The sequence below is a fragment of the Balaenoptera physalus genome (assembly GCF_965194825.1).
Source record: "Balaenoptera physalus genome assembly, chromosome: 11".
Lineage (NCBI taxonomy): Eukaryota > Metazoa > Chordata > Mammalia > Artiodactyla > Balaenopteridae > Balaenoptera > Balaenoptera physalus.
The window spans coordinates 75,143,173-75,163,531 of NC_138896.1; the positions used below are offsets into that span (position 1 = coordinate 75,143,173).

At 44.5% G+C, this 20,359-nt stretch overlaps 1 protein-coding gene across 9 annotated transcripts in view; it reads right to left on the reverse strand.

Annotated features, from left to right (window-relative positions):
- Nucleotides 1-20,359, reverse strand: part of RFT1 (RFT1 glycolipid translocator homolog) — a 50,170-nt gene that overhangs the window by 11,595 nt on the left and 18,216 nt on the right. For 3 of the 9 annotated variants that reach the window (XR_014251124.1, XR_014251125.1, XR_014251126.1), the window contains exons 7-13: nt 19,346-19,424; nt 14,648-14,698; nt 13,800-13,930; nt 12,492-12,636; nt 7,011-7,116; nt 1,851-2,100; nt 1,238-1,522 (exon numbers count right to left, since the gene is read on the reverse strand). Coding sequence is in view for 6 of the 9 variants with exons in the window: in XM_082414508.1 (XP_082270634.1) it covers nt 1,506-1,522; nt 1,851-2,100; nt 2,202-2,284; nt 4,390-4,460; nt 7,011-7,116; nt 12,492-12,636; nt 13,800-13,930; nt 14,648-14,698; nt 19,346-19,424 (933 nt within the window). In the remaining 3 variants the exon portion in view is untranslated. Of the gene's footprint in view, nt 1-176; nt 1,523-1,850; nt 2,101-2,201; nt 2,285-4,378; nt 4,461-7,010; nt 7,117-12,491; nt 12,637-13,799; nt 13,931-14,647; nt 14,699-19,345; nt 19,425-20,359 lie in introns of those variants that run through there. The other 6 variants (XM_082414508.1, XM_082414510.1, XM_082414511.1 and 3 more) reach the window with 5 other exon arrangements.

Consider the following 20,359-nt stretch of genomic DNA (forward strand, 5'->3'; position numbering starts at 1 on the left):
TCCTTGGCCTCTTGGCTTTGGCTCTGGGCCAGTGGATTTAAATGTGTGCATTTCAGCCAAACTGCCATCTGATACAAGCTTCCCTGCTCTCTGGGTGTAAACATAGAAAGTTTGGGGACATCGGGGCTAGATGATTACTAGCTATTACCACCCAAGATATAGTCTGTGCATGTAGCTCCAAAGGTCAATCACATCTAATTAATTAATACATTAATTACATCAGTTAATATAGTAATACATTAATGAAAGAAGAAGAATGCTTTTCTGCCTGAGAACAGCACCTGCTGGGTGCAGGGCAGGGAGGCAAGCCTTAGCCTGGGCTCACATTGTAGCCTGAAGGACCAGATCCGCAGGCCTGCCAGTCTTGTCCTGGGGCTGGAATTCCGGTGTACTGACCAGTGCTGGAAGTAACAGGTCAGCGGGGGAAGGGTGTGATTCAGTGACACATGCCATATAGAATTTACCCTATTTCATTCTGATGGGAAAAAAGACACCTCTATTCAACTTTAGTTGTCATCTGTGCAATCTCCTCATGAGAAGTTACAGCCAACTGCAAAGCGGTGTTCCCTTCAGAGTAGATCACGAAGGATCACAGTGTCCTTCAAAGCCCTCCTCTCTCAAGTGGCCAGGCCAGAGGTCGTGAGCCGGCTTTCCCCTGCTGTGGGAAGACATGTGCTGGCCTGGGGGTGGGGGTGGGAGTGGGGGACAGCCATGAAGGGGAGAGACGTGACTCTGCCTGGCTAACTGTGGGAAATGTGATCTGAAAGACTGTGTCTTCATTTCTTGAATTTCTCATTGAGCAACATTTCTCCTTTGCTAAACAACCAGGCCACAGTGTTGACGTGGGGAAAGCCACAACTCCAGGGCCAACTTGTTCTTGTTTGGTGTACAACATCACATAACATCAAGTCTCCTTCCAGCTTTTATAGAATATGTTAAATATTCCTGTGGAGGGTAAAGTGGCTACATCTCTCCTTCTGGGCCAGAAGATTATTAACTATTACCATCCAAGACAGAGTTTGTTGGAACATGTAGTTCTGAAGGTCAATCTCAACCAAAAAGAATTAACACATTATTCAAAAAGAAAAATGCTGATTACAACAAAATGGTGAAAAAAATAATTGTATCTATTTTAAAAGCTTTTTGGTCTTCCCTTAAAAATGGAACTCCTCCTTGCTGTCTGAAACCTCAAATGGACAGTAAGTGTTTGGTCTGGTGGTTCGCTCTGATGACTCACCTGTATGTTGGTCTCGCTCCACTACAGACCCCTAACTGGGCTCTTCTGCATAGAAAACATGTTCCACCCACAAAACTGCCCCACAGCTGGTCCAGGTGCCACAAGGCTTCTGCAAGTTCACGTCGTTTTGTCAGTGAGTCTCGACACACCTAACTGAGTCCTAAGAAAGTGGATCAGCTTGGTCTCTGTGAGGAACGCTGTCCCAAGAGTCGCTCCCAAACAGAGGGCCCCCACAGCGACGTGCAACAGCATGGCTGGCCAGCCCCGCTCACAGCAGAGGAACACCTGCAGAAAGAAACCACTGTCACTGCCCTGGGCCCCCAGCCGTACCTCCTTTCTCTGGGGCAAGCCAGGGGGAGTGGAGGCCCTACCACTCCAGCTTCCAGTCAGGTAAAGGCAAGACAGCTATGTACTAGGGTCTACTCTGTTCCCACGGGTACCACTGATCAGTCATTTCTATCATAAGATGCTGTCCCAGAAGCTTAGGGGAACGGGTAAGAGGAAGCAAGTACTTGTCCAGCTGGGTCAGGTAGAGCAGGAACGGGTTGCCTGGAATGAGGGACAGTGGACATGCTGCAAAATCATGTGGTGTGAAGGCTGCGGGGCGCCTCACCTCGGAAACAGCAGTAATGCCACCACTGAGGGCAAATGCCCCGAGGAGGACTGGCGACAGGAACAGGCCGGCCAGGGGCTTGTGGGGGCTCTTCCGGTAGTAGTGGTGGATGAAGCAAAGGCTGTGTGTGATCCGAATGCCCATGTTGAAGCAGTTGGCCAAGATGAAGCCCACGCTGCCACACCAATGGGTCAGGAGATAGGCTAACAGCAGGAACGAAGATGAGAGGGCCAGCATTGTGAAATTGTACCTGGGAAGAGGGAGGCAAGCAATGCAGGGCAGTGGGTACCTGGTCCCAAGACAGGGCTGCTGCAAAGAAAGTGGCTGTGAACATGAATTCACAGAAAGCACCTTCAAGTTCCCGCGATCCAGCTGATTTTCACAACATCGAATGCTAAGTGGACAACATGGAAATGTCACTGTCCCTTTCACCCCTGAATAGAAGAGTAGGAAAATGAACAACTCAACATATTTATGGTGTTTAAGGATAATAACTGGTTAGTTTAAGTGACACTGTGATCAGAACACATAAAAATCCTTTTCAGCCTGTCTTTAACGTGAGACACAACAATATGACACGGGTAACAATTACATGTGAATAGGCACTCTGACAGGTACTGTGAGGGGTGCTGGGGATGCACTGGTGGATGAACACACGGCCCTTTCCCTGTGGAGCTTGGATGCGTTTTACGGACGAGGAAACCAGGCAGAGAGAGGCTAAGTAATTTGCCTAAGTAATGAGCCGACACCCCAACCTGACCCCTGGCCCCTAAACTTTAGCACCTCACACCGCTTCCTTTGCAAAATGCAGAAGCCCCATAACCTTGGCCAGTGCATCTCACTCAAAGCAAGTGACCAGCTTCCATAATGAAATGGAAAGAGGGAGCAAGGCCTGGACCACCTTCAGGGTTTCCCAGACTCTTACACATCCCTCCTCTGCTCTCTACATCTCCAGAGCTCTGTGGGTTCTATGACTGGAGGGATTATACTGCTCCTTTCACTTCTATGATTCCAGAGCAGCACGTCACTTAGTTATCTTCAGTTTTCAGTTCTCAGCTGAGTCTCAGCAGAGATAAAATAGCTGCCACAGTCTTCCAAAAGGCTTGTGGTACATCCATGAACAAAATTCTCCAGCATCTCGTTTCTGCCTAGCACACAGCAGGCATTCTAAGTGTATAGTTGTTGAGGGAACCAAACTCCTTAGATCCCCAAGCTGTGTCAGCTGGGTTAGGAAACCTCAGAGGCCACCACTCAGGTTCTGTACAGGAGGGAGGGGTGGTAAGAAAGCCACTGTGGCCTCCAAATGCCCAGGTTCTGGTCCTTGGGCTGACCAAGCCCAAGGTGCTATGGGAGATATAATTCATCAGAGAGGATAGCAAGAACACACATCCGTGCACGCACACACACAAACACACACACACACACACACACACACACACTGTACTCCAACAGGGGAGGTATGCTTTCATCCAGAATTCCAGAGAGGGAATTCATTTGCTTCTTAGTTGAGAGAGTTTCTTTTAATGAGTAATGGAACTACAAGAGCCCACATCTTCAAAGGGGAAGTTTCTTCACTAACTGCTAATCAATGATCAGAATGGCCAACTTTATAACAGGCCACTGAGGCTGGGCCAGTACTCTGACCTCTTTTCCAAAAAGAAGCAGAGATGTGTAATCTGTTCAGTTTTTTTTCAGAAATGATCTCAGAAAGGTTTATTAAGACCAATGCTTGGAGTTTAGGCCATAGGTTCACAAACTTTCAAAGTCATCCTCACCCAGCCCCAAGTAGAATGGAAACAATGAATGAAACCGGTAGGCAATTCATGCTAATTCAAGCAGGGACAAGTTCCATGGTGTGGCTTCTTTAACGTAGCCATTCGGGAGGTGCTGATGATCATGGAGTCCACTGTTTTTCACTAGAAGAGGGCTCTGCAGCTACTGAACTTTCCAGAACTCATAAATCTACAGCCTTAAAGACATTATCCACTTCAGGAAAAAATGAGAATTTTAAAGATAAAATTAAAATGCCACTTTTTAAATCAATGGAAAATTAGTCAGTGACAATGACTATTTTCTAAGGCTTGGTTAACATAGACAGGAAGTTATTTAATCAGGCTTATCAAAAGATAGATGACTGCAGCAGCAACTGAAGCATCCCCCAGTGGGTGCTGGTTGAAAACATCAAGGCACAGCCATACGTTGTAGCCTTGGCAACCATGCAAAGGATGGTGCCAGTCTTGTGTGCACTCATCCTTCATTCAACAGTTACGGAGTCCCACTCCACATTGGGCACTCAAGGGCCAACAAGTCAGAAAAAGGAGCTGTCAGTCTTGGGCCTCCGCATCACTGTCCCCTCTGCCTGGAAGGTTCGGCCCCATCTTTGCATAGCAGACTCTTCTTGGTCATCCAGGCCTCAGCCTAAATGCCACCTCCTTGGAGGGGCCCCCCCAATCTAAAAAGGCCCCCACTCTCACTACATAACCCTGTTTTAGTTCTCTGCAAAGCACAATATTTTCTTGCTTATTTACTTGTTTGCTACCTGCCTTCCCCACTGTCAGCTCCAGAAGAGCAGGGATCTCTTCTCTTTTGTTCATTGCTGAATTCCTGGAGCTTAAAGAAATGCCTGTTAGAGAGTAGATGCTCAAAAAGTATTTGTCAGATGAACAAAAGAAAATGAGATATCCTTAACAAAACACAACAAAAATCCTTCAGTGGAGCATAATGTAAAAGCCATCAATTTTATGCTATACATATTATGAGGTTATTAACAAAAAAGCAACCTGCAGTTCAATGGACATTCTAATATTTCACATCCAACCAAATCCCCTATTTTTATTTAGAAAAACACTGATTAACCTGTAGGTAGTTAACTAAAAGCCATGATTTCATCAGTATATATTTTTCAATTCAGAATCTGAAATGTACAAGGTAAATCAATCATAACACTTAACTAAGCTGCTCAATTCTACTATAAAAATTCTTACTACCGTTTTATGTCTGGCTAAATTCATAGAGAGGGAAAAAATGCTGGGGTCTGTGATGAGCCCAGGTGCTCCCTGTGTTCAGACAGGACTGAGGGTTGGGGCCAGGGGCCCAGACAGAAAGGGGGCTGCTATGTTTAATACAAACATGCTTAAAGGCACACACATTTTACTCTTGGGGGAAGTGAGTTACTTCAGATGAGAACAAGGCCCTGTCTTTTCTCTTTGTTGACTACTAATACCATGAAAACAATTTTCCAGATTTTAATATACTGTCCTGATCCCATTACTACAAATAACTTAAAAAGTTGCTTTCTTTGGGTCAACGCAATGTAAGAGAAACCAAAGCAACCAGCCACTGTCTATATTCCCCCATGATTTGTTGCAAGATATGTATTCTTAATGTTTTAATCAGGCTTAGTGTTGATTCTCCCCCTCAACACTAATGCTGAAATTGTTATAACAAAATTCCCTTCAAAGAGATAGATTCTTAGTCCAGAACTCTTTCCACTACACCTCAGTGCCTTATTTAGTATGTTTTAAATTATATTTTTAAATTATTTCATGTTAGAAGCACCTTTCAAGTAGAAACACAGTACTTCAAAATTAAACTTAGAGAACATTTTATCCACTAAAAAAAAAAAAAAGATACACTCAAAGCGGTTTATAGGTATAAATTTAACTGTCTGAAGTAAAAACCATGTCTAGACCACCATTTGAAAACTATGGGTTGTGACCTAAAAGTAGGCTGGGAAATCAATTTAGTGGGTCATGACATGGCAGTTTAAAGAATGAAATATAACAGAATTAAAAACCATCAGTGTGTCCTGTGCGTAACTGGGGTACTTGTTGCTTCATGGAAGCTTCCTTTCAGTCACACCCAAATATGCACTGGGTCACAGTGTTCAATGCAGTTTTCACTTTGAAAGCTGGTCTGAGCCAGCGGTTCCTAAGGCCCTCGCTATCTATCATCAGCAATCTCCTGGAGCTGAGTAATAAAAGACTCCTTGGCCTAAGTTCCTAAAATTCCAGTTCAGCTGGGATGGGAGGGGGCCAGAACTTCTGAGCAGTCTGGGCTGCGACCACTGCCCTAGACTCCAGTTCTCAACTATGGTGTAGCATACAAGGTCACCAAGCCTCTGTGAGACAGGCCCCAGTGGGAAGCAGACAGAGGCTGCTCTGAATGAGAGGAAGGGTTCGCCAACTCTCTGAGTACCTTTTTCCCATCCTACCCCCGCACCGGGACTCTGAGGGGTTTCAACAGCACTCAGGGCACTACAGAGGCAGCATGAAACCCCCGAGGGACCCAGACCTCAAGGGGCAAAGGGATAACAAGGGCCACTCGCCCCATTACCTACACCCACCCCTTCTCTCTTCTTCTTCCTCTCTCTTCTTTGTCCCTATCAGTTGTATCCTTCTCCTCAACTGCACTCTGCAGTGATGTCTTCAGATACCACCTTGCTAATTTTGGCATCTGGGACACAAGAGATCAATGATCCTAGGTGTGGGTCAGAGGCTCTTACCAGGAGTTCACGTCAGAATCATTGAGGAGTTTTAAAAAAACATTCACATGCTCAGGGCCTGCCGATTCTGTAGGCGTGGTAGGAGAGAGAGTGGTGGGAGTAGGGTGGACAGGAATCTGCATTTCTAACAAGCTCCATGGGGCACTGTGACTCATAACCAGTGTTAAAAACTACTGCTTGAAATTCCAGGGCAGAGGTCCTGACCTGGGGGCCAATGGATGGGAAAAAATGTGGCAAAACTTGTATGTGCACTTGGGCCTTTCTCTGAGGAGAGGTGTCACAGATCCCTGAGATTCTGCAAGACCTACAAATCAGATTCTATAGATCTGCATCTTGAAGAAGCTCCTTGGTAACCCATCGGAGCACTGGGCAAGGAGGTGGGTGGAGGAGTGGACCTTGTCTGGTGCCTGCCTCTGCCAACCTGGACTAACACAACCCTTCAGGGCCCAGACTTCTCCCTTCACAAAGGGAGGCGAGGAGCAGTTGCTGCCCCCAGCCCTACCGCGGGGAGGACTTACTGCATGGTGCCTGAGGAAGGCACCACACTCCTGGTTCTAAAAGAGCCTTCTGTAAATGCATGTTCAGAATGAAAAGAAAGAAGTTACTTCATTTTGGCTGAAGGCCATAATTAGAGGTGCGTCTTTAAGGTTACCTACCTGTCGACCTCCTCTTTCCTCATGGCAGCAAATGTGAAACACTCGGTCACTCCATTGATGGCAAGCAGGAGGACGTAAAGACAATAGGCACGCAGCAGGACAGGACCTGTAAGGAAACAACCCACCGAGACTCCAGAGCCCAAACAGGAGGCCCACGGGCTCCGTCACTTCGGCTGGTTGGTCAGAGAACACCAGAGCTGGGTCATGAGCCCTGCTGATGTCATCAGTGGGCAGACGCGTGCTTGAGCCTATGGTCTTAACTATCTGGAAGGACTCCCAGCATTCTACAGTACTGACTAAAATAAACAGCTAAAAACAAAAAGACAATTAGGAATAAATGTACAGATCTCTTGCCTAACAACTAAAAGCTTATCTAGCCAGCAAGCAAATCTCACTTTTTAAATCGGCATGAAGAAGCCTGCTAGTTTGAGCACTTGGGGACACTAGTGGCCCTGCATGCTACGAGAAACTCAGTTGAGGAGGCCCTGAAGAAGCCCAGGGCTCAGGAGCAGCAGGAAACTACAGAGATAGAACACCCACAACTCTGCAGGGAGAATCAGAGCCTGCAAAGTTATTTTCTCCTAAAACAAAGTGATGTGGTTCTACAGCTAACTAACAAGCTTTGGGAAGATCTGCTAACAAAAATCGGGAGCCTTAAAACGAAACGGATCCCCTCTTTTTTTTTCCCCCTGGCCGAGCTGCGCAGCTTGCAGGACATAAGTTCCCAACCAGGGATTGAACCTGGGCCCTCAGCAGTGAAAGTGCCAAGTCCTAACCACTGGACCACGAGGGAATTCCCTGATCCCCTCTTTTAAGAGGGTCATTACTGAGAGGCAGCCAAGCAGTTTCTAAAAAAATAAACATGTACTTAACCTATGATCCAGCAATTCTACTCCTAGGTGTACAACCAACAGAAACAAATGCATGTGTTCACAAAAACATGTGTACAAAAACATCCATGGCAGTTTTATTCCTAACAGCCCAAAGTGACCATCGACAGGAGAAGGGATAAACAAACTATGGGCCGGCCACACAAAGAAATACTTCTCAGCAGTCAAGGAGAAAAAAAACTACTGATGCATGTAAAAACATGGATGAATCTCAAAAACATTATACTGAGGGAAAGAAGCCGAACATGAAAGTGCCCATGCTGTATGATTTCATTTATATGAAATTCTTTTTAAAAGCAATACTAATCTATGGTAACAGAAATCAGAGAAGTGCTTGTCTCTGAGTTGGAGGGGGGCAGTTGACTGGAAAGGGTCCTAAGAGAACATTCTGGGGTAAGAGAAATGTTCTGTATCTTAATCTGGATGTTGGTTACATGGGTGTAGATATTTGTCAAAACTCATCAAACTGTGCTCTTTTTTTTTTTTAACGCATTTTTAAAATTTTTTTAAATTTATTTTTGGCTGCATTGGGTCTTCGTTGCTGCACACGGGCTTTCTCTAGTTGCAGCGAGCGGGGGCTACTCTTCGTTGCGGTGCACACGCTTCTCATTGAGGTGGCTTCTGTTGTTGCAGAGCACAGGCTCTAGGCGCGCGGGTTTCAGTAGTTGTGGCATGTGTGCTCAGTAGTTGTGGCACACGGGCTTAGTTGCTCCACAGCATGTGGGATCTTCCCGGACCAGGGCTCGAACCTATGTCCCTTGCATTGGCAGGCGGATTCTTAACCACTGCGCCACCAGGGAAGCCCCCAAACTGTGCTCTTAAGAGGACAGCATTTTAATTTATGTAAATTAGACCTCAATAACGAAAAAACTTAACTGCTAAAAGAAAAGGGAAAGGCGGGGGGAGTTCCAGAGTCTCGGAATCTGAAAATTATTCCTGGTGTATGAAAGCTGCTTAATATGAAACATCCCTGTGTCATGGGGACCCTAAATAGTTTTACGGCCATCAAAAAGGACAAAAGGACTACTAACAGGGCAGCCCTGATGGCCCTCTCTTGGGTTCACATTGTACCGTATCCTGTTGCATTTCATTCCCCAAGTCGCTGCAGAAAGTAGCCTGGCCCCCACCCCAGCTGTGGGATGACTCCAGCAAAGGAGGCAGGGACCAGGTTCTGCCCTGCAGTGGTTCGAGGCTATGCTCAGTGTGCTTCCTGCTTCTCTCCATCCTCCTCTCTCTGGCAGAGAGGAGCGGGGCTCCTCTCCTAACCTGCACCTCTCACTTGGTAACTGAAAGCCGACGGCATGTGTGAGTCTATCTGAAGGTGGATAGTGAGCTGCTTTGCAAAGTGGAGGACACAAAACTCCTGCATGAAACGGTGATTCAAGTAGAAGCGCTTTGAGTCAATTTTGGGGAAAGAGGTTGGAATTGGGGAATTTGTGGATGGAACCTTAAACTATGGATTGAAGTGAGTGGTAGTATTGCTTGAATTATATATCCCCTTCAAAAGTAATCTGAAGTAATTTGAAGTCTAATAGATTTATCTGGATCATTAGAGTATGATCTATTTGGAAACAGGGTCTTTATAAAGATAACCAAGTTAAAATGAGGTCATTAGGGTGGGCCCTAATCCATTATGACTGGTGTCCTTATAAAAAAGGGAAATTTGGACACAGAGACAGACACTCACAGAGGGAAGACAATGTGAAGACACACAGGGAGAAGACAGCCACGTGATAGGAGTTAACGCATTTCCAAGCCAAGGATTGCCGACCAACACCATTAGCTAGAAGAGGCAAGGAAGGATGCTTACTCTGGAGATGTCAGAGAGAGCACAGCCCTGCTGATACCTGGATTTCAGACTTCTTCCCTCCAGAACTGTGAGACAATCAATTTCTGTTGAACAGTTTGTGATACATTGTTATCGCAGCCCTAGGAAGCTAATATTAGGGGATTGAGAAGAAAAAAAGATTTTAAAAAATAAAAGAGAAGACACTGCTTTGGGAAAGCAAGTGTTCTCCTTACTTGCTGCAAATAATAAATCTTTCCTTCTCCAGACAAAAAAAAGTAAAAGAAAGGGCAAGAGAGAAGCACCTAAGAGATAAATGTGAGAAATCTCAGGGAAGTTCACTGAACGTATTTTTCTTTAGGATGGAAAAGCTAGGTATGAGAAAGACTTCTGAGAAAAGTCTCAGAGCACTTCCAAAGCCCCTAATTATATACAGGGCTAGGGCCAAGTAATGCAAAGCAAAACCACAGTGCCCCACGAAAGCCTGCCTGTGGTGCGTCCAAGTCCTACATTTGGAGACAGCAGCACAGAGGCCTCTGAGAGGCCACTTCAGGTCATAGGTGAGTCCACTTCACAGGTGAGGAAAAAGACCAACACGTAACTGGGGCAACGGAGGACAGCAGCATTGCAAGGTCCACTTTCAAAACTAAGTGGTTGGGCTGAGGCATGGAAAGTTCCCATTCTTTTCTGATTCAGTAAGACTTTCTGGAGAAAGTCAAGTTTTGTGAGGTAGTTTTAAGGGAACAAAAAAGACTATGGTGGGGGGCGGAGAGCAGCAGTGTTAATGTTTTCTGGCACAGGAAAGGCATTCGGATATGCAGCACTAGTCCGAAGAGTCAGGAGTAGGGCAAGGAGAAGATGGGTGGAGTGCAGACAAGGGAAGGAAAGCCGACAGGCACCCTGGGGAGACAAAATGACCCTCCCAGAGGCACAGAGAACTGGAAGTTTGGTCAAAATGAGGAGCAGTTGCAATGAGGAGACAAATGCTGGAAGACCTTGCCAGGACAGGGATGCTGATGGAGGCCTGAGCCAGGCAAGAGACGACAAGGGTCCTAAAGATCCTGCAGCGGCTACACCAAACCACACATCCTTTTCAGAGATTGAGAAACCAGACCACTCTCAAGACTCTTCTCTCTCTGAAGATGAGACAGAGAGGATACCTTTTTGAGTCTAAAATTATTAACGACTCTGGGGCTTCCCTGGTGGCGCAGTGGTTGAGAATCCACCTGCCAATGCAGGGGACACGGGTTCGAGCCCTGGTCCGGGAAGATCCCATGTGCCACAGAGCAACTAAGCCCGTGTGCCACAACTATTGAGCCTGCGCTCCAGAGACCGTGAGCCACAACTACTGAGCCTTCAAGCCACATCTACTGAAGCCCGCGTGCCTAGAGCTCGTGCTCCACAACAAGAGAAGCCACCGCAGTGAGAAGCCCGCACACTGCAACGAAGAGTAGCCCCCACTCGCCGCAGCTAGAGAAAACCTGCGTGCAGCAACGAAGACCCAATGCAGCCAAAAATAAGAAATAATAATACATAAATTAAAAATAAAAAATAAATAAAATTATTAATGACTCTGACATACACCATCAGAGATAGAATTTATTACCTTAGAAATCAACTAACACTGACCCTTTTAAATTCTCAAGACTGGTACCAGCATCTCACTTGAGTAAAAGGACCACACAATGACAATGGTTTGTTGATTTATCTTCTGTGATTAACGAATCCAGCAAGTGAACATTACATGGATGGGACAGCCCTTTCCTCGTGGCATTGTCCTGTGGTTGCATTACAAAGGCTGCTCCTTGGTGACTACCTTTCCAAAGGGGCAGAGCTGCTGTGAAATAGCCTGTCTCGCTCTCTGCACACTGACTTGCTAATGGCTTCCTAATGCGGGCCTCCCTGCAGTTGCCTGACCCAGGCAGCAGCAAACCACGTCATTGGTTTCATGGCAGGTGTTTCTCCAAACTTAACAACCTTTGCTGTCAAGCAGAAACTCGGCCCTTCTTCCCCTAATACTAAAAGTTTGGGCCCATTATAGTGGAGACTAAAACATGCCAGTGACCTTGTAAAATGGCACTGGAGAAGGCCCTTTACATTTGAGATAGGGCAGCAGAAAGAAGTCTTCAGGGTTCTTGTCTAGTGACCTGAGGAATTAAAAACATCTTTGCTAAACCCAAGATGAAACACTCCAAATGGATTGCCACCCCACGACCCAGCGCATTTTGAAATTGGTGAAGTTCCCAGGGCCCAGCGAAGCTGTGAGACGCCCAGTGGCCTGGGCACCAAGTGTTTCAAAGTTAGACACATTCAATACTTTTCTCCTTCAAAACCCAAGAGTCACTGGATTAAATATACCACTTTATTTGCTGAGATCAATTTCATTCTCTGCAAATGGCTCTGGGTTATCCTTCGGAGGCTTTTATGCATCAGGCCGTGAGATTTATGTGGCATTTACTGTCTTCAGATGTGTTTAGTACCAAGCGGAGACTCATCAGAGCCTGCTCTCTGCCTTCCTCGCTTACCCCAGAGGGAGCACAGGGAAGCAATCGGCAAAACACATTTTAGGGCTGAGAGGAAAGCCAAGGATTCATAACAACTGCTCCAAGTGAGGTTGCGGGACTGATCGACCTGGTGCCAAAGCTCCAACTGCACCCTGAGCTGGTTTGACCTCAGGTGCCCCAGCTACCGGCAATTTTCCCTACACTGACACACATGTCAGTCATGTGTTTGAATTTTGTAAGACTCTTCTAAATATTTCGGTTTGGAAATTAGAACAGATCTGGAAAAACCTCTTGTGCATACCTGATCCTGAGCTAAGCATGGCCCCTCCATAGATGTCCAAAGCCAGTTGAGAATAGGCAAAGCCGAAAACAGAGATGGTCAGGCCAGTGAGCAGGGCCAGCTTTAGCAGGGACTCCAAAACCGCAGCGGCCACAGCAACATCCTCCTTGGGCCGGGAGAGAGGGAAATAAGTGGGATGAATCATGAGCTAAAGAAAAACTTCACATCTGACTTTCTCCCTTTGCTGTTTTACAGATCACTCTTTCAACTGCTGAGGGCCATCACTGCTTTTCTGTAGCCTGGGTTTGTTTCTATGTCAATTAGAATGGAGGGAAAAAGACAAAGTGTACCTCCTTAGGCAGTGCAGGGGAGGGTTACTTTTTAACTCATTTAGGATAAACTATCTCAAATGTTGCCTAGGAAACACTCACTTCCCCCTCTGACATTTATTCTTAAATGGATGAGTTTTTACATTGCTAGCTAGCTTTGTCAGCGTGCTTCTCCTGACAAACAACTCCAAACCCTGATGTTCCTGGAATCTACACTTAGGAAAACATTCCTAAATCAGTCTGAGAACCAGATTAGCTCATTTTGAAATACTGTGCATAAACTGCATTTTGCAAAATGTCTTCTAAGAGATGTAAGAGGCCGACTTAGCTTGCTTCTAATTCTAAGACAGACATTTTCAATGGTTCTAGGAAAAGGGAAGTTTCTACAACCAAATACTCCAGGATTAAAATCTCTTCTGTTTTTACTGGCCGGAGTATATTGATTCTCAGAGTCAGAATGGAGCTCTGGGCATGTCACAGTCCTTAAGAAGCTAAACAACTTCTTAAGTTGTTTAAGCGAGCGAGACCTTAAACCCGCATATTGGTGAGCGAGACCAAATGCCCGCACGCTTTCCTCCTTGCACCCTCAGTTAGCCTTGACCCGGTCTCTGCATCCTTCGGCTCATCTTTTGTACTTGAGAATCTGAGGATGGGGGAGGCAACCTCATTCTTACACCTAAGACTAGACCATGGAAGGAGGTCTGCGCTCGCTGCACTGGGGACAGCCGCAGAGAGTTCTGAGAGGGCTGGGACAAGAATAAGGTCACAAAGAAGGACAAAGGGTGAAAAAGAAGGGCTGGTCAGGGGGAAGAGGAGAGGCTGTGAAAGAAGAAGTGAGCTCAGGGTCCTGCCATCATTCAGAATGTGACAGAAGAATGAAAACGAGAAGAAAATTTCAGATCTAACAGAGGGGAACAGATAGTTCCACGTTTCTGTCTGTTTATCCTGCGCATAGACAGAGATTTCACTTGGGAGATGGTGACGTGAGAACCAAGACTACCTCCTTCTGAAGTGTGGCATCCTTTTCTCTCTCCAGCACCTTAGCAAAGAATATATAAAAACTCTCTTCTATTGGCTGGAAAATTAATCTTGCCACAAGGGAGCCAAGATTATTCACTATATCATACACGCCTACAAAACAAAAAGGAAGAAATAACAATCGTATTGGCTTTTCTATTTGAATTTTTATAGCACCATTAAAATTTTTTCTAATTTAATTTTTTAAATTAAAGTTTTTGAGATAATTATAGATTCACATGGAGTTGTAAGAAAGAAAAGAGAGATCCACGTACCCTTTACCCAGTTCCCCAAACTGTAAATTCTTGCAAAACTATAGCACAATATCTCAACTGACATGGATACAGTCAAGATACAGAACATTTCCATCACCAGCATTTTTTTATAAAAGTCATTAATGCCAAGTTGATTTTTTTTTCTTTTTATTTCCACTACTTTGGGATTATATTCAAAAATAAGTGTGAAAAAAATATTAAGACCTATCTAGCCACACAAACATGGAGCAAATCTTTGTGACTGCAATGAGCTCCCTTTTCCCTTAGCACCCTTTGGCCCCCAAAATGAGCACCAGAGCTCTGCAGAAAGCGGGGTAAGGGCAGAGAATCTCAAAAGAGAACTTGCCACCCACGTCACATGAGAGGGGATAGTCAAATATATATTTATAAAGACCTACAATTTTTAATCTTCAGGATTCATTACTTATAATCTTTTTTTAAAAAATAATCTTCAGGTTCATTTTTTCATTAAATGTATCAAACTGCAGAGAAAAATATGAGAAAGTGTCTACTAATAGTTCATCTTTAATTAAAACAATACAGAATTTCATCTTACCCTGATCCCCAAAATTTAACACGTTCAAAAATGTCATCACATATCGCTCGCCTGTAAATGGAAAAGCAAACTAATTAGCATTTCAAATGTACAGTATTTTCTTCTTTCCTTTTCTTTTATCGTCTATCATCTCTTCCAGTTGGTAAATACTCTCAAAGAAGAAAAATTAAGTAATCAGTTGAAGACATGTTCCTTGTCCTAATGTTGATTTCAAATGATCTCAAAATAATAACAATTTGGAAAGTGCAGGGGGCTTTACTGACAACAAATTTCCAAACCAGTTAAATTAAAAACAAAACAGGGGTTACCCTGGTGGCGCAGTGGTTGAGAGTCTGCCTGCCAATGCAGGGGACACGGGTTCGAGCCCTGGTCTGGGAAGATCCCACATGCTGCGGAGCGACTAGGCCCGTGAGCCACAACTATTGAGCCTGCGCGTCTGGAGCCTGTGCTCCGCAACAGGAGAGGCCGCGATAGTGAGAGGCCCGCGCACCGCGATGAAGAGTGGCCCCCACTTGCCGCAACTGGAGAAAGCCCTCGCACAGAAACAAAGACCCAACACAACCATAAATAAATAAATAAATAAAAACAAAAAAACAAAAATCAATAAAACCAGTCTGATAAGTTTTTTAAAAAGTATGAGGAGTTACTAAAATGTTAATGATGAAAATGATTATCTCAAGTTTTCAGGGAGGTCAGATAATCTGAGCATAAATTCTGTGAAATGAAAGGTCCATGATTAAGTGCACAGACTCATCAAAAGTTTCCTCTCTGGGTGGATAAAGCTCCGTGGAGGCTGGCAGTTCCCTGGAGCCCAAGTTCACAATTCAAGACAGTCTAATGCTTTCAAGGTGAAGACACCAGCCCAGAGCCCTATTCCCCACCCCCAACTTCCATGAATGTTCTTATTATCTGTGAGTGGAAAGCACTGACCACTATGGAGGTGGGGCACTGAACAGTGTCCATAGCTCTGAAGGGCCAACTCTCACCTCCTAGCAACTTGCTCAAAGAGGAAAGCAATATTAAGAGACGAGAAGCAATGTGATCTTAAGTCCCTCTTCAAGCCCTTCCCTGCCTACAATCTCCCAGCCACTGCATTTGTGGCAGGGACCTCTGCAAGTCTTCCCAGGCACGGGCCCTCAGGGACTGCACTAGTTCCCATCTATCTCTGCTCTGCTCTGATCCATCCTCACCACTAACAGTTCCAGCTTTTGCAAATACAGATCTTAAGTCAATCCCTGCGTTCACAACTTTGAATGGCTCTGTAGTGTTTGCAAAAAGTCCAAGCGCCTTGATTCTGCATTTGAGGTCTTTTATTTTTTTATTATTATTATTTTTTATAAATTTATTTATTTTATTTATTTATTTTTGGCTGCGTTTGGTCTTCGTTGCTGCGTGCGGGCTTTCTCTAGTTGCGGCGAGTGGGGGCTATTCTGTTGCAGTGCGTGGGCTTCTCACTGCGATGGCTTCTCTTATTGCGGAGCATGGGCTCTAGGCACGCGGGCTTCAGTAGTTGTGACGCACAGGCTCAGCAGTTGTGGCTCGTGGGTTCTAGAGCGCAGGCTCAGTAGTTGTGGCGCACGGGCTTAGTTGCTCTGTGGTATGTGGGATCTTCCCGGACCAGGGCTTGAACCCATGTCCCCTGCATTGGCAGGCAGATTCTTAACCACTGCGCCACCAGGGAAGCCCTTGAGGCCTTTTATAAACTTACCCCAAGCTATCTTTTTGGCCTCCCTTCACCAACCTCACCCCCACCTCCCACCATCACACTGTTATCCACTGCTACACCCTACATGGAGGTTTTAGCCCCTCCAGCTGCTCTGAGTCAGGCTGGGCCGGTGTTCCCAGCCTCAGCTGTTGGTATTCTCACCACCTGCAATGACTTTTCTTCAGGGACTTCCTTGGGTTCTGGCACAAAAGGCCTCTCCCTCCCACGTTCTGTGAGCTCCCTGAGGGCAGGAACCATGTCTCAGTCATCTCCGTGCCCCTGGCTGCCTAGCAGAGCTCCAGGAAATTAAACAGCACTCAAGAGATGTCTGGCGAATGAGCTGGCACTTCCAAGTACAGCCCCTCACAGCCCTGTGTCAGAGTTAACCACACAAATGCCTGTGTCTCTGGGGAGAGAATGAGCTCCTTGAGGCCACGGCCTGTTCCTCATTCATCTGTGTATTCTCAGCACCTGACACACAGTGTTTAGGAAATGTGGGGGCAGAAAGTAACAGCATTTATATACACACACATACATAAACATATACTATATACACACATACACACACATACACACACACACATATACTATATACACTCACACATACACATATACTATATACACACACATATACTATATACACTCACACATACACTCACACATACATACACATATACTATATACACTCACACATACACATATACTATATACACACACATATACTATATACACTCACACATACACATATACTATATACACTCACACATACACATACATACATATATACTATATACACTCACACATACACACATACACATATACTATATACACTCACAGATACACACACACATACACATATACTATATACACACACATACACACACATACACATTACTATATACACTCACACATACACATATACTATATACACTCACACATACACATATACTATATACACTCACACATACACACACATACATACACATATACTATATACACTCACACATACACACATGCACATATACTATATACACTCACAGATACGCACACACATACACATATACTATATACACTCACACATACACACACATACACATACACTATATACACACACATACACACACACACATACACATATACTATATACACTCACACATACACTCACACATACATACACATATACTATATACACTCACACATACACACACATACATACACATATACTATATACACTCACATACACACACACATACACACACACATACACACACATATACTATATACACTCACACATACACACACACACATTTTTGCTATAACAATAAATGATTTCAAATTTTTTAGAGCTGTAGTTTTTAGAGAAGAAGAATCTGGGTGTCCTTGTCAAGCCCCTTCCTTACTTCACAGCCACAGAGAGGGAGGCCCTGGAAAGTCCCTAAGGGCCCTCTTCCAGCCAAGTCAGGACGGCCCAACCATGGAGCAGACCCAGCTTGGGAGGCTTGAGTGTGTGGCTGATACCTGCCACTGCACACACGTCTAGCCACTGCAGTCCAGACAACCAACTTAGGGCCACTGCTTGCAACCAACTTAGGACCATTCCTCAACTCATTCAAACTGTCCTTTAAACTTCAGGAGGAAAAAAAAGTGCATTTAAGTAACACCCCTCCCCAAAACTCCCTCCATTGTTTTGCCTGTTCTAACAATAATGGGAACTATCACAATATACAATTTCACTACAGTACCTTTCTTTATCAAAAAATACTTGCTGAATACCTATCATGTGCCAGGCCTGGCAGGGTGCCACGGAGACAGTGGTGAACAGCACACTCGCTGCTCTCAAGAAACTTAGCATTAAGGCACCTTCACTCAGCTCTCTGAAGGCTTCTGACCTTTACTTCCTCCAGAAGTCCTATGAACAGTTTCACTTCTGTAATGGCAGCGTTATGGGCTCAGGCTAGAAACATCCATTCGCAAAATTCAGGGAGCCCTCAGGCGCCTCCTGGTCCTATCCTTTAACTCACATATGCGGAAAGTGAGGCTTAGGGGGAGTTACTTCCCTTTGGAAGCACAATGAATAAAATAAAGAAGGTGGAAAAGGAAAAACAACAAGATAATAATAATGATGTTTGTATTAGAATACTGGAATTATAGGAAACTTTTCTATTTTCCAAAATTCTTGTAATGGGGTTATATTATTTTCATAATTAAAAGATAATTTTTGAAAAGATTTAGAAACACGTTCAGTAATAGATATATAGATGTACAGACACACGAAATTTATAGAGAGAAACTACTACCTTCAGCAGCTTATAGCCACCTCCAATCTCATTCTTTGAACTAAAGCTGGGTATAAATAAACCAATACATATATATAGAAAAACTACATATACTTTCAGCTCCTGGCTTGCCCTCTGCTTCAGAGCTCTGTCACTGTTAAACTAGAAAGTCCCGAGAAGTTGGAAGGCCGACCAAACTATCCCACAGGTGAATTTTATTGTTAAAGAAAATAAAATGAGAAAAACCTGGTTCTTAAAAAGTGCAGAAAAAGAAGTGTATAAAAAGTTAGGAAAATGAGATTACAGATAGTTTTCTGTATTTTCCAAACTTTCTGTAATTGATATAATATTTTTATAATACATTTGTTTAAACGCTGTTAACATGGGTTCTGGAGTTAGACTTGGATTCAAATTAAATTGCTCCTCATTCCTGCAGAAGTTATGTAACCTCACTGACCCTCAGTTTCCTCATCCATAATAAATGGGGACAATATCTTTCTTACAAGGCTGTGGGGAGATTTAAATTAGACAACTGAAGTATCAAATTAAATAAATGTTAGTTTTCCTCTCCTTGTTTAAAAAACTCCCATTTCTGAGGGTCCTCTGCCCTGGGGGCTCTAGGCAGCAGGTGGTCTGCATCTAGGCAATCAGCAGTTCTATGGAATCCCCTGGCTGATACTTCGGCTTCCTGACTGCTCAGAGAGACCTTTTACTTACCTTCTGTCAAAATCTGTTTCAAGAAAGACTGTTTGAAGAAACTCCAAGTCAATTTAGCCTCTTCCCAATTTACAAAAGCCTAGAAGAAAAAACAAAACAAAACAAAAACTCCAGGTATTCCAAGTCTAAGAATACAATAATACTACATGAGAGGCAAACTCAGTTTGGTCTCTAAATCCCAATTTGGATAGTCCCCACTAATTTTTCATTTACTGCTAAGCACACAGAAGACATCCAACAAATACTGGCAAAAAACTTACATTCCTAAATGTGAAGACAAAGTCTCTGGGTGGAAGAGCCTCCCTGTAGGGCCTGCCCAAGATTCATTCACTGAGACCCCTGAAGAATTGTGCTGTCCCCTTGCTGCTGCCCAGAGAGTAAGCTGACCACATGGAACACACACAGCTCACAGTCAGTTCTTTCCTTAAAAGACGTCTGAAGCATGCCAAGCTGCAGGGCAAAGTCTGCTCAATGTACATCTTAGTGCTCTATTTAGCCAGCCAGGGTCCCTTTACAGAAAGCATATGAGCTTGGCTTGTATATTTCAAAAGAAAGTAAGGCCTTCCAGGTCAGTTAAACCACATAGAATTGGAACGACAGAGAAAAGGAAAACAAAAACAAAAAACAAACTTCTGATATGGCTCTTCTAAAACTCTCAGGGGGAGCACCAAACCGCCCATTTCCTAGGGACAAGGAGGGTGAGAAGGAAGAAAATGCTTAGGAAGGGCAGAGGTCAACCTGTAAGAGACAGGTAGCCTCAAAGCCAGAGAGCTGACCACAAAATGCAGGAGAGGGGCAAGCTAGCTGGACATGACTTCTTTTTTTCTACTTCCTCCCAGTTCCTTCTAGGGGCCCCTCCTCAAACATGAAGGCATCCTGGGATTCCAGAATATTCAGTTTAGGTGTTAGGTTCTTATTCTCAGGGTACCTGCATTTTGGAAAGTTCATATTAACTCAGTTGATGACTTTTGAAAGGTGGGATTTCAGGGGGCTATTTAGGAGGAAAGGGGTGAA